We start from the raw sequence: 14,891 nt of genomic DNA on the forward strand, positions 1-14,891 counted from the left end.
AGTTTGAAACAGGCATAATTAAGATAAACTGATGTGGATTTCAGCAACGTAACATTATCAGCCTTGTTAACCACCATTTTTGTGAACTGCAGACTCCCACAGTGGAGCTCCAAATGTTTCCAAGTAAAATAACACTTGGGTTTCCATGATAGTTCTTTAACATTCCAAATATATTGGAAAAGGATTATGATCCTGGTTACCAGTTTTGTGTATTTTATATAACTATTTGACACTTCTAAAATAGGAAATTTTTTTTTAAGGAGTAATGGCTCAAGTGATCTAAGAGCTTCTTCAGCTGCAGTTCTGGTACTGGAAAAACTAGCACAGGCAATCAGAAGGAAAGTGGGCCCCAGTTATTTCTCAGCAGCTTATGAGAAGAAAAAAATGACTACAGGTTTGAACAGTGTAGAAATCTAACTATGCATTAAAGTAACCTTTTTTCATTGGGAAATACCCCAATAATTCAAGCATTGGTCAGAAGGTCATAAAGATGATCTTAGGTATGTTCTTACAAAATTCTAGAATAATCCCTAACTCTTACTTTTTTTTCAGTTTATACCAATCTGATTTTTGGGGGAGTTTTACATAATGTTTCAAGAAGCAACATAAAAGTAGTCTTCTCCAATTATTTAAATATTAGACTACATAATGATTTTGGTGTGTTTAATAGATTTTTAAGCATACTTATAGTATTATTTTTAATGAGAAGTGAGTGTTAGTAGCAGTGAGGTTATCTAAGATAATCAAGGAATCATTTGTTGCATAAGGTACAAACACAGATGTCCAAGAGAATTGGGTCTAAAAGAGAAAAAAAATATTCATGCAAAAATATTCCATCTCACTTAACATACAAAACCCAGATTGGTTATTTTTTAAGAAGTTCCTACTTTGTCTAAAAAATTATTTCTTTTGACTCTCTTGTTCTGAGACAGCTTCAAAGGAACAGTTTGTGAGGTCCTTGGAGCCAGAACCTGGTGATAAGGATGACATGGTATTACTGAATGAGATCCTCAATGCTTCCTCCCTGGATGAGGGGGAATTCAGCAAAGAGTGGACAGCTGTGTTTGGACAGGTTGCTGATCTCACCACGAACTCTTCAACTAGAGATGGGGAGAATACTTCATCATCTGTGGTACCAGCACCATCAGGCTACTTGCCCTCACAGCTGCTAGACCAAAACATGAATGACTTGCAGTCGTCCTTACATGGTGAGAGCTCATCTTGTTCTCTTAGTATGCGTGAAGTATTAAGTACCTAAAACCTAAAGTCAAGATTACTGTCTTGAATGTTTTCATTGAGCTTCCTGAAATGTTCTGTGGGTCTTTGAGATATTTTTTTCCCTGAAACAGAAAATCTGTTTGAGTGGGTTCTACTGTTTAAATCACAACTCTCGTCTCTGTTAAAGGGCCAGGGAACCAAAAATAATTACTGTATTTTGTCTGGGGATAGTATTTTTAAACAACATAGTGAAAAACAATTGCATTCGTTCATTTTTTCCTCCAAAGCATCCTATGTGTTGCATGTACAGATATGGGTAAGGTAGAATGGGTTGTCTCATCCTAGCAAACGTACAGGTGGATTCCTCTTGCAGTCTGTTTACTGATGCAACTCTTTCTCTCCTCTTTCTTCTATGCAGTTGATTCTCTTGGCTTTTCCAAGCTACTGCTGGGGGAGAAAGAAAGAGGGGAACTAGGGCAGAGCTTTCCTGCTGCTGCTTTGGCCTTGAGGAAGGGAGAGAGGAAGGATAGGCTGGTGATAACCAGCCAACAGCAACTACCTTCATCCTTCCCACAGTCTGGCTAGATTTCTCCTAGGGCTTTGCAAGCTGGAGAAGGACCTTGGCTTTTTGGGCTTTGTCCCAAGACATTTAAATCTCACTTGTGGAAGAGTGATATAGGAAAGGCTAGCAGGCTGACTCTATCCTGAAGATTACTTCTTGGAATCTGTGCAACTGGTAGAATCACACGTGATGTAAAATGACCTGTCACATTTTGGCAAAAATAAGAAAGTCAAATTTATCTTACAATTAATACACTTACCACCAGCACCCCTAGAGCAAGATGTCTGGGTTCACTGACTTCAGCTCTTAGTTGAAAAATGGGGGAATGACATTTGTAATGATGCACAGTTTTAGATGTATTTTTATGATAAGATACACGATTTTAAGCAAGTTACTGAAAATAGCAAGAGAATTATTATGAGATTGGGGGGTTTTCCACAGCTTTACATATTTTTAAATGTATTTTACATATCAGCGTAATTTACATTTTTAAATGTAAATATGTTTCTGTAGGAAAAATATTTTTGAGGTATAAAGAGCAAGCAGGATTGTGTATCCTTTCTGAGACAGCTGTTAGCTCTCATTTGCACAAGGCACTGGCATTGGCTGCAAAATCAGAACTCGGTTATGTTGCATTCAAGGAACACTAGAAATGGAAAATCCAGTCCAGTCAACATGGTATCCCAAAATATTTTTGAATTAAAAAAAAGAATAGATCTGTACTGGAAGAGCAAAATATGTTGATGTTTTCAAATGGATTTCCAAGGTTTTGGCAGAAGATCGTGGTAATTGGTGTACTGGCATTTGAAAAGTCAGGGCTAATCAGCTGAGTGATTGTATCTGATAATCAGCATGTTCCCAGCTAACTTAATTTGCTGAGTAAAATGCATTATTTAAACTAACTTTCATAGGCTATTTTTCTTTTTAAGTTTTTTGTTTATTTTTCAACAAAAGGTGAAATTTGGTCTATTTTATATCTGGTGAAAACTCAGCTTTAATCTTAAACTACATTTCATTGCACTTCACAATGTCTCTTTCATAATTTGACCTTATCAATAAATATGGGAACAGAGACTTTTTTCTTAAACAAAATACTAACTGACATATAAGCATATCTAGACATACAAGTAAGAAATATTAGAATACAGGGATTATATTTTTACTGAGGGCTTGTGATACATCTCCTACACTTTTTTTCCCCTGTGTGGTAGGATTACTTAATAATTATTAAGTGTGAAGCACTACACTGTAGCCTCGATGTTGCATACTTCCTGTGTGAATTTGGCCTTAAGACCATAAAGATTCTTAAAACTCACATGCTTAACTTTAAGCACATTAACTTTTCTATTAACTTCAGTGGGATTACTTACTTATTTTATGTTAAGCACGCTCATAAATCTTTGGGGCTTTGTTTTCTCTCTGCCTCAGATCTTAATCTGTAAAACAGGCACAATGCTATGCAGGTTATAAACTGTTGCGGTCAGGAATTCCCAGCTCAGAGTTTTCTCTGGCTGTATTTATAGGCAGGATCTAGCACAATGGGACTTTGAATTGCTATGGGGCCACCAGGTACTGGTTTAAAATACATATAAATGTGTATGTGTATATATATATATGCAATAGAAACAAAGTGTGCTCCCAACAAATCTTTTAGATTCTCCTCCAGATACAATTTTGTAGTTTGGTTGCCCTTCTGCTTTTTCAGAGAGAGCACTGGCTTTCTTTTTTCATGATGTTTATGACCTCATTTACTTACTTATACCATTAAGGGCTCCTCTTTATCTTCTCTACATGTGCATAAATTCTGGTTGGTAAGCAAACGCACAGCTCACCATTTCCATCTCTAAATTTCATTGTGGTAACATTTGTGAAGATGCTAACTGAAAAGCAAGCTGATGGTTTCCTTGCTCTCTCGGCAATAACCTTTTGTCTAGTCATGTAACAAAGCCATCCTGTGAACAGGCAAACCAAAACAGGCTTAGGGCCAGCAACTACTTTCAAATTGATAGGCTGTGGTTTGTTTTTGAAAGGCAAAGTCGTTCTCTGTAGCTTGCTAAAGACATAATTTGTGAAAGTATTTAATAAAAATTCTGAGTCAGTCTTTCCCAGTACCTTCACGGATAGGTAAGTTCGTTACGAAAACATCACGTATTTTCTGGAGCATTTTTGGTTGGATTTTTTGTTGCTGTCGTTAGATTCTTTTTGTTTTCTAAGTGGCACTTGTGCCACCTGCATTTCAGTAAACAGACAGCCAGGCCACAGCATCTCTCATGGATGTGTTGCCTACCACACTTTGGTGCAGGGGCTCAAAAGGAGGGCTGCAAAGGAGTTGACTGGTATGCCAGTCACAGCAGTGTAAAGGAACATCAATGATGTCTCAGGGAGCCAAGTCTTGATCTCCCTGAATTCACTGGGACTCGCACAGAACGTTTGTGGGCAGCGCTCTCATTCATTTCTATCAAATTAGGATTTGCCCCTATTTGTTTAAGTAGCTCAATTTAGCCATTGTCATTCATTGACATATCAAAACACTTTCTCACAGTACATCTCCAAACACACAAAAAGCCTTACAGACTACTCTGGTTGTATATAATGTCCTTTGCCATTCTTGTTTGTAACACAAGCAGAGAAAATGCCTGGAAAAGTATGTCATTCTGAAGAGTTAATGTCATAATTTTCATTATTTATGATTCACATTTGCTTATTTGAAAGATGAAAACCTCATTTTCAGAGGGCACAAGCTGGCTCACAAGCCTGTATCACCTTTGCGTAGAACAAATACATGTGAGCACTCTGCATCCAGATTTGTAAGAAGTTTCTGGTTAGTTTCCTTAGAGACACAGAGGATGGTTGTGGCTTTAAATTTCCTTCCTATTTCATCTGATTTTACAGAAACACTCCTCTTGCCTCTTTTTAATAGCACAGTTTGGGCTTCAAACCTTTTATAGTCAAGATAGGACCAAAGAGTGATGAGAATAACCTATTAGAGAGAGGAAGGAATGATGTGACTTGTGTGGCTCTTGCAGTAACTGTCAGGACACTGGGTACCAATATCTGACAGGGGTCCCAAAAGAGCAGAAAATAAGGGGAGGAAGGACAAGAAGAGTAAAAAAAAGATATGAGAGCATAAACTTATAGAAAAAAGAAACTGAATAAGGAAATGCTAACTGTGTGCACAGATGAGCAATCCTGTTTGTGACACTTCCAAATGAGATATACTAGGTCTCTGAGATGGGTGGGTAATTGACCAGGCCAAACTTAAAAAAGAGATATTAATTAAGTTATAAATACAACCTCCAGTCCTCTAAATGTAATAAAGGATAAAAACTTAAATATCTTAAGCCAAGGACAAAAATTGCTTTCTTTTTCCTAATATGTTTCCACAGTATGCCACCCCTAGTCATTTTGCTAGCCTGCTCATCTGGCCTCATTAGCTGTATTTATCATTACTCTTTTGTGGCTATAAAATATGCATGTAAGAACAAAAAATTTTGAATACTAAGTTTCACTTTTTCCTGCATATTTAATCTCTCTTTGCTGTAAAGATCCATTCAAATAAAGAACAAAAAAGATACTTCATTAAAATGTAGTTTTAAGTTAACTTGAAGTAATTAATTTTGAATTTAATTCTTCAGTGTTTTACTATATTTTTTTTTCAGAATTATTTCAAAATTAAAAAATCTAGGGTCTCTGAATAAGGTTTTGTCTGGAACAGTGGATGAATTGAAAGTCTTTGAAACTGTAAAAGTAAAGAAAGGTGGAAAAAATGTTGATTATGTGTGTTATTTTCACCCAAATGTAAGTGATATTCTTCTCCCTACAGCTGTGTTTGACTTATTACTGAACTGGCCTTGCTGTGAATGAGTATTAACTGTGATTCAATAAAAGAAACAAAAATCTCTTTTAGCCAGGTTAAAGGTTTGAAAAGAGTATAGTTGCCTGAGTCCAGAGATGATGAAACTGGTCCCTAGCTACCCTGTTGTTAAGGATGTTGCTCATCTGCAGCATCTGACTGCTGATTTCTTGTATACAAGGAAAGATATGAATGGCCATAAATGTAATATTCTGCTCCACTGTCTGATGGTGCCAGACAGTGGGGTGTTGGAGTTAACAAAGTAATTCTTCACTCTAATGCTGCTGTATTATTGAATTCTAGGATGGGCAGCTAACAGTGTGAGCCCACCATCGAGACCACAGCCAGCACAGAAACCACACAGCCTGAATGTGAATGATAGCAAAACGCCTCTGAAAGGTGATGGTCATGTATTTTCTTCAGTTTCTTGCTTTTCCTTTTTAGCTGTGACTCTTGTATCTATCATGTCTTCTCAGTTACTTTGTTATAATAAAATTTGTTTTTGTAGTAGCTACAGCTTAATCTTATGCCCCTAATTACTCTGCTTCAGCTTGATTACATGTATGATATGTCTGTGTATGTACCTTATATTTTTTGCTAGGCTTCACTGCTAGTAGCATGTCAGAAGAGTAATTTACTATATAATAAGGGAGCTGAAGCTACAGTTTCGTTATACTAGTTTAATTTTTGAGTCACACAGAATAGCACCTGCATGCACTTAGTCTAAGCTAAGTGGATTTAGCATTGTGGCTAAAATATAAGCTACTGATAAGGCAGAAGAGCCCTAAATGCAAATTGTTTTGATAAACATACATCATGTCAGTAATCATCTGTTTGAAACTTAATTCAGTTCTTGCAACTGAGCCGAGTGTGCATAGTCCTGCCATCTACTGAGACAAAGCCCTGATGACTTTGACTAGGATTTTCTGGATAAGTAAACCAGGATTACATTGAATTCTTATTGCCAGTTTGTACCTATTCTGTGCATTCACATTGGATCAGAAGCAAAATGGAAGATGTTCAGTGAAGAAGAAAGGGGTGACATCCTTCCCCTGACATTCTTCAGCTCAGCAGAAAAAAAAAATAGAAGGTTAAGGTGTTTTGGAAGCTGTTTTGGAAAGTAGTGCAATTACACAGCCACAGAACTGGCACCAGCAAAAGGAACAGCCTTCAGCTACTTGGAAGTCTGTGGTTACGAAAGTGGCAGGTACTGCAGCCTTGCAGACACCAAGATGAGCATCATGCCAGGCAGAGCCTATTTTGTTTGTAAATTCCTTGTGTCACAAAGAAAACTTTCATGTGACATTATCTCTCTGAGTGGAAGAGCACATCTTATTTCACTATCGATACAATACCTGCTGGGCATAGCATTACAAAAACAAAGCAAAGCAGGAGACCTCTGTGAAATATGTATGTCAGTGTGGACACAGGGGTGCAATAGTCCAGCTGCTGTTGGAACATATTCCCTTTTCACATTTTGTTTATATTCATCAAAATAATACTAGAAATTGTACTTGGGACTGGCTATCAAGTGTAACCCTTCTCCCTCCAGCCAATGCCTTCCCATTAAAACTTAATTCCAGATGAGTAATGACCTTGTGTAGTTGTATACAGGGGAGACAGAACAGTCACATGAACTGGATTTAGGCAAAGGAATTTAGTCCTGTAAGAGAGGTTGAAAGTAAAATTTGCCTTCACTTCCCTTTTGCTGTTTTGCAGGCATGCAGGTGCTCACTCAAATACCTTTCATGAAACAAAGCTAGACAGAGTGAGATTGTTTCTATTTTTAATTCAAGTGTTCTTGTACTTCCCATGGCAGGAGCCATATAAAATACACAGCAGACAGATGTAAAACATTCATTCTTACTAAAGTTCTATATTCTGATAAAGATAGTGTTTTAAAATGCAATCATTCATTCTGATTTTCTTGTCAGAAGTGCCCTTAGCAATAAATTAAACAATAGCATGGCATTTGTTTGACCTCAGTCAAACATTCAGTCAGTTTTGTTTTAAAATAGCTGACAAGTCTGTACATTTCTTTTTTCTTCCTTTCTTTTCTCTTTTTTTTTCCAGAATCTACAAAGAATCCTAAAGACTTGACTGCTTGGTTCAGTCTCTTTGCTGACCTTGACCCATTATCCAACCCTGATGCTGTTGGGAAAACTGATAAAGAACATGAATTGCTTAATGCATGAGTCAGCTGCCTCTGGTAACTCACATTCTTCCCTTCATCAACACTATTTTGGAGTTTAAAAAAACTAAATGAAAGTTAGTATGCTGTTGTGAAACTATAAAGTATGTGCCATGATAATAAAACTAAAGGGAATGAATCCCCTTTTATATAGGTGCAGTTATTTGCTCTTGTTTTGTATAAAGAGTTCACATTTATTTTCTACGTGGATTTACAAAAATAAGGTTAAGAATTAGGGCAGATTTCTTGCCAAATTAGATTATCTGCTAAAACACTGTCTTTGCCTGGGGTGATGCGGAGCTAACACTGGAGTGAAATACAAATTGCAAACCTATTTTTTTATAATGTTTCTTGAGTAAATTAAAAACAAAATCATGTAACTGAGGAGGCTGCATGAGTCAAACATCTATCATGTCTGTAATATATATATTACTGCTATGTTAAGATGTCAACTGAACTTGTTTTGTTAGTACTCACAGTGAAAAAACCTGTGCTAGGGCTAATTATTGAAGAAGTAATTTTGGGTCTGTGCAGCCATGGAAAAATTTACCTTTCTGATTTAACTTATTAGACAAACTGCACTACATAAACAGAAGTCATGCCCAGGAGGCTTCTTTTCTGAGGTTTTTCTCCATTGCACCAACAGAATTTGCACCTGTTTGCAGAAGTTTCTTCAAACCGATGCTTTATCATGCCTTCAAACCATTCATGTTTCTGTTCTGAGAATTTTTCATCCCATTTATTTCTGAAGCATGTGTTATTTTGAGCTTGTTGTGACATTAACTCTTTAATAAAATGATTTTGACAAAAAACCACAACTTTATTCCCATCTGGAATGCTGGTGTGCTATTGAATTGATACATAACAAGCATCCAAAGATAAACACGACCAGTTTTAGACAGTACCTAGCAGTTCATTTAGTTTTTGAATAGTAATCCAGTAGGACAGTTAGAAAATTTGAACTCAAGGCCACGTCCCTTAGCCTCGCTGCTTTTCTTTTACAGCAAAAGAAGGGGAAATGGATCATAGAATAATAAAGGTTAGAAATGGCCTCCAAGATCATCAAGTGCAACCTTTGACCAAACACCACCATGTCAACTAAAACATTGCACTAAGTGTCACATCCAGTCATTTCTTGAACACTTCCGGACATGGTGACTCTATCACCTCCCTGGGCAGCCTGTTCAGGGAAGAAATTCTTCTGATGTCCAACATGAACATCCCCTGGTACAGCTTGAGGATATGTCAGTAGCCAGTTATATCTATTATATAGGACCTGCTTTACAATGTATTATATTTGGCATTTTTTTTAATTTGGTTGATAATCCTTTTACACTGGTGAAGCTTTCCACTACTAGTTAACTGTACCTTCAGTTAATTCTTGCCTCATGGTCTATTAGATAAGTGAGTACCTGAAAATAAGAATATAAATACAGAAGTTCACTGAATTGACCAGCTTCTTCTTGAGTGCAGTGGAACATCATTTGATGGCTGCACCAAGAAGCATTAATGTGCATTTGATGCCTGCATTAAAAAGCTATCAGTGGATAGGGTGTTGGACTGACCAGAGTTCATCTAGCTGAACCCTCAGCAAGTTTTAAACAGCTCTGTTCAAAACTGTAGTGTTTGTTGTCCCACTCCATAGCCTGAAAGTGTCAAGGTACTTCAACTTTTGCCAGAGAAGTTCTTCAGATGCTTAGCAGTATATTTTCATGTATAATGGGAAAAGACAGCCTGATCTTCTCTTTGCACCTAGCCCACCCAGAGCCCCAGCACCGAGGCTGGTAACTACATCAGAGAACCTGATGTAGATGCCTAACACTTTTTAAAGACAAAACTTTTTTCCTTCCACAATATTTCTTACTGTTCACTACTGGCAGCTCCTCGCTCAATAAGCCGCCTTTTCTGCAATGTATAACTTTCTTGAGCATTAAGGGGGGGCTGAACTCCTGACTTTGGGCTGCAGTTCTGGCAGTAAATAAGACATCTACAAAGGGGATTAACTGGGAAATACCTAAGGTTTACACTGGGGTGCATTTACACTTATGAGTGCTAGTTTGTACACATAGCAGAGAATGTTTGCCCAAAATCCTCTTCATCTCAGGCTGTAATTATCTGCAATGCCAAAAATGTTAGGCGCTCAAGGGATAGCCAGGCTGCTTTTCAGCCCAGCTGGGTTACCACTGAAATCATTAAACAGATTCTTGCAACTTTAAGCAAGTCTGTGGTTGCTAAACTTGCTCTAGATTACATTCATCTGGTAGTTGCTAAAACACTTGTGGACAATCAACTCCAGCACTTTTTAGTAGCTGAAGCAGTTAGGCTAAAAGCAAAGAGGAGACTGTATTGACTTCAAAACAGCCAATTAACTGTTCCTTAAGGCTCAAAAAATGTATGTGTTTGTTTTTTAGGTCATAGATTCTAGACTTCCAGAATTAAAAACAAACAAACAAACAAAACAAAGAAAAAACACACGAAACCCCCCCATACACAAACTCCTGTCTTGATTGGACAATTGGGACAATTAAGGGTATTGCTGAAGTTCAGTGAAGGATGTTCTGAATCATCACCACGTTTTTAGGTCAAAAAGCATCTGAAATGATCATCCCTTTTACTCAAGACTACTGTAGTTGCAGAGGAGTTTTTTCCTTCCTCTCCCTCCCCCCCCCCAAACTGCACTACTAAGTCATTCATTTTAAGAATTGATTTCTTGTAATATGTAGGTTTTGAAATTAGGTTTGAATCCTTTGCAATGCAGTTTTTTCACACTTTCAAATGAAAAAAAAAAAAACAAACAAAACTAAGCCAAGAAGCCAGAGGTACTTAAAATGTAATTGATTTTGCTTAAAGAAAAGCAATTGAAATCCCTATGTACAATGATGCATTATTATCATGAAGATTTATTGAAGTTGAAAACTAGAGTAAGAAAGCTATCATCCTGCAAATAAACATTTTTAAGGTAAAAAAAAAATAATTACAGAGTTATAAACAGTACTTCCCTACTTCCGAGGAAGTGTCCAGCATGTGTTCGTCGGCAGCCTCGGCTGCAGAGTAACTCCCAACCCCAGTGCCACTGTGAGAGGATTATCTGTGCTGTGTGTAGAGGCTCAGCTCTGCTTGGGACAACAGGGACAGTTCATCATCCTAGTAAAATTACAGATTGATTGTTCTACGCTCATAATGTTCATCTTGATTTAATATGCTTCATTCCAGTTGCATATTCTGGTTCAATAGTGGATTGTTTTAAAGTAAAAACAGCTGCAGAACCCCTACAGCAGATGAAAACAGTGGTAATTCATTAACAGTCTTTATTGTAAAGTTTATTAAAGTTGATGTAATTGATTCTGATGATTCAAGGTTTCTACAAATCTCAGAACAGCTGCTTCAGAGGAATTGGAGTGTGTGCCCTGGGAATCGAACAGCTCATGGAGAAAACTAACAAAATAACTTTTCCAAGTAACTTTTCTGGTCTTCTTAAGTGACCATGATTTACTTCCAACAGAATAGAATAGGACTTACCTTGTTCCCTGCTGCTGTTTCCATATCCAGCATGGGCATGACACTGATGTATTTTGAAGCAGTACCACTTGGCCACAAGCAGCCACCTGCCTTCCTCTTAAGTGCTCTTCAAACTTTAGGGGTTGCACATGCTAGAAAAAAATGGGACCACCTGAGCAACAAGGTGACTGCGAGTAGAGAAGCAGCAGCAGCTTTGTTCCAAGTGAAAATACAAAGAATGTCATGGCCTACAAGTCCTGACAGCTCCAGGATCTGAGCCTGGAAAGGCTCAGCAGAGTAGGAGGTTGACGTGAGGACACAGCACCCAGGTGTTGGCATCATGCTGCCTTTTCCTGGAGCCTCTGTCAACTGCCATCTGCCACCTTCCATCATATCCACTGCAGGTGCCAAGGGATGCTGGATAAGCACCACTGAGGAATGAGTGCTGGTTGTACTGTCCATGTTTGCTGTTGAGAGTATGTGGGGTGGAGCCTCAGGGCAGAGAAAGAGTAGTTGGAAGATCCTGTCTTCTCTCTGCAGTTCCTAACAATGATTACTGAGAGCAGTATTAAGACATTAACACAGTAAAGGTGCGGCTGCCTGTGTTGGGATTCTCCTAACTTTGTCAAGCTCCCTTCCAAGCATTTACTGTAAATCCCTCTCTGGTTAGCCTTCTTTTACAATTTCTGCTCCTTGTAAATGTCTTATTTTTAAACAAGCCACCATATGGGGAAGGCAGGAAGCAGAGCAACCACCAGGCTTGCCAACAGCCAAGCAGCAGAGGCTTTGCCTCAGCTGAGAAGCAGAAATGCTGACATGGTCTAGCACCTTGCTGGCCAACTAAGCACAAACGAGCTTCTTTCCACTGTGGGGGCTGCCGTCCTCGCTCTGCGTGTGCTCAGCACACGTGCACACACACACAGAGCCTCCCCTGTGACAGGAAACGAGGGCACCACGGCCAAACGGGCCCTGCAGGTTCAGCAAATCTGGCCTTGGGTAACCATCCAGCCTCCAGCTCCAAGGCACACTGGCTTTGCAATCAGTCAGACCTGGGTATTCATTAACAGTGCTCTCCTAAGCATAAAATTGACTTTTCCCCTCACTAATTACAAAAACCAGTATAGCCTTCCCTTTTGAGTCAGACAAGGTACTTGCCTGCACAGGAGTCCTCCCTGCTGGAGTGGGTCCAGAGAAGGGCCACAGAAACAGTCAGTGCTGGAGCTCCTCTCCGATGTGGAAAGGCCAAGAGAGCTGAGGTTGTTCAGTCTGGAGATGAGAGGCTTTGGGGGGAGACCTTACTGTGGCTTGCTTTCAATTTATGAAGACAGTTTGTAAGAAAGACAGAGAGAGATACTTTATCAGGACCTAAGGACAAGGGGCAGGTTTTGAACTGAAAGAGTGTAGGGGTTAAACTCCATGAGGAAGAAAATTTTACAGTGAGAGTGGTGAGACACTGGGATTGGTTGGCCAGGGAAGTGACAGGTGCCTCATCCCTGGTAATGTTTAAGGTCTGGTTCGATGGGGCTTTGAAGAACCTGATCTAGCAATAAAATGTCCATGGCAGAGGGGGTGGAATAGAAGACCTAAACCATTCTGTGAGTCCATGGCGCAGTGAGGAGGCTGCTATTTGCCAGGCAGCAGTGCACAACTCCCATCAACTGCAGCAAGCTCTAACTGTTCTACCATAGCAAAAGCTTGATGTGCCCAGCCTTGTTATTAATCCATAGTGGGTTTGAAGCTTTGGCTCCTTGCAAAAAATTACAAAATTTAAATTAAAAAGAGAGAAGCATGCTGTAGCTTGGCTGAGTGACTCTACCTGCCAGCTATTTACACTGGTTGCTTTTGGAATCTTTATGGGGTAGGGAATACACACAAAAAAAATGAGAAAAAAATAGATATGGGATTTTAGAAGAGACAGCAGACCTACCTAAGCTGTTAAAGAAGTTACAGCCAGTCTTCTCCTTAAACAAAAGTCTTTCATCTGTCCCAGAAACCTACTCTGCAGGATGTTTGGGTTTTTTTATTTTATACTTCCACATCTATTATGTCAGTAGGAAGAGCCCCAGAACAGGTGCAGGAAGCCATATGCTTGCTTCATCAACAGGCTGGAGCAAGGTAAAAAACAATTTTAAAAGTGCTACACAATTAAATCATCCAACCCTGTCTCCATCTAGGTGGGTGAATAACAGCTGGCTGCAGGAAACAAGCATTCTGAATGTAACAGGAGCAGGATCTGACAAGGAAAAAGACCAAACTCCTACTATTATTCCAAGTACAGTCCTCAAAATAAACCCTTGACACATAAAATAGAGGAATTGAAATCATGGGCCACTGAAGTAACTGCTTTGCTGTTACAGCTGCATAGTTTCCTGGACTGTTTAGGCAGTCTGGGTGGTCCTTCTATGATCATCTCTGCCCTGAACTTGAGTACCTGAGGTTCAGAACACCAAAGTCTGACCACAGAGAGCAACCCTCACTATGGCAGGGCGATCGTTTGATGTTCAGAAAGACAGATTTTTAGAAGACAATACAGGTTCTGAAGAATGAGACAAGCCCTGGGGGGACTTTCCTGATCTGTGGTTCAGCTGGGTCTTGGGCTGATCTGACCTCTTTGCAAGATTGTCCCTGGATTTGGTGACAGCAGCCATGGATGCAAAAGGAGCCACAGGCCCATAGGCAGTTTGAGGCTTTTCCCCCAAATGAGAGTCTGTGCTGTAAAGTCAAAGAAGCCTGCCCAGGGCTCAGGTCTGTGAGCATCCCAAACCCACCTAAACGGGGGCCACCTCCCCACATCATAGCAGGCCCTTTCCAGCTGGAAGAAGAGCCTGTTGAACAGTACTCAGAGAGTACTCAGGCCTATGGTCACCACTACTTTTCACCAAACCACAGCCAAGCTCACCTGCAAGATATACACAGCCATTGCTGTTCTTCATGCAGGGAAATAATTACGAAAAGCCTGAACCGAACAAAATCTTTTTGTCAATTCTTAACCCTCCCTCCTCCTCTCGTACTGAGCACTCTGCTGCTTTTGCTTTCATTTTTAAGGGAAGTGACCCCAATCTCTCAGAGGCAGGAGACCTCTTGACTTCACCAGCCTTTGCCAAGTTCATAAGTTACTGCTGCTGTGCTTTAAAGCCTGGACAGACATCAAAGTGCACAGGTCCATCTCACTGCTCACAGTTTAAGCCATGGAAAATTTTTTTCTTGCCAAAACAAAGTATAAAGGGAAACAAGATTAAAAAGCAAACACAAGCATTCAGGAAAAAAGGCTGCACTGACACTGCATCACAGGCCCCCTCTTGCCCCACCCATTTTAACAGCCTACCCTATTAGCAAATATTAAATGCCATTGAGAAACACTAAAAATCCATAATGGGTCACTTTCTACTTGAGATTTGGAAGAGAAGACTGAACTGCCTGTCCTGGGGTGGTTTTTAATGAAGACTGCAGCTTGTCTGTAAGTGGTTTGGATTCCCTCCCTGTTCCCCATAAACATGTGAAGTATCTAATGCAGAGCTTAATTGAGGTTGAGGTACATAATGTTGTTTTCATTAATAGCTGTTATCCAA

The 14,891-nt window shown here is 39.4% G+C and overlaps 1 protein-coding gene across 5 annotated transcripts in view; it reads left to right on the forward strand.

Moving 5' to 3' along the window:
• Window positions 1-8,654, forward strand: part of ICA1 (islet cell autoantigen 1) — a 73,658-nt gene extending 65,004 nt beyond the window's left edge. For 3 of the 5 annotated variants that reach the window (XM_051786046.1, XM_051786047.1, XM_051786048.1), the window contains exons 14-16: window positions 933-1,208; window positions 5,937-6,032; window positions 7,707-8,654. In XM_051786046.1, the coding sequence (XP_051642006.1) occupies window positions 933-1,208; window positions 5,937-6,032; window positions 7,707-7,828 (494 nt within the window). In that variant the 3' untranslated portion in view covers window positions 7,829-8,654. The remainder of the gene's footprint in view (window positions 1-932; window positions 1,209-5,936; window positions 6,033-7,706) is intronic. The other 2 variants (XM_051786045.1, XM_051786049.1) reach the window with 1 other exon arrangement.
• The last annotated feature ends 6,237 nt before the right edge of the window (window positions 8,655-14,891 follow it).

This window comes from Manacus candei, unplaced genomic scaffold (genome assembly GCF_025592945.1).
Source record: "Manacus candei isolate 608988 ecotype Guabito, Panama unplaced genomic scaffold, ASM2559294v1 h1tg000021l, whole genome shotgun sequence".
In the NCBI taxonomy this organism is placed as follows: Eukaryota; Metazoa; Chordata; class Aves; order Passeriformes; family Pipridae; genus Manacus; species Manacus candei.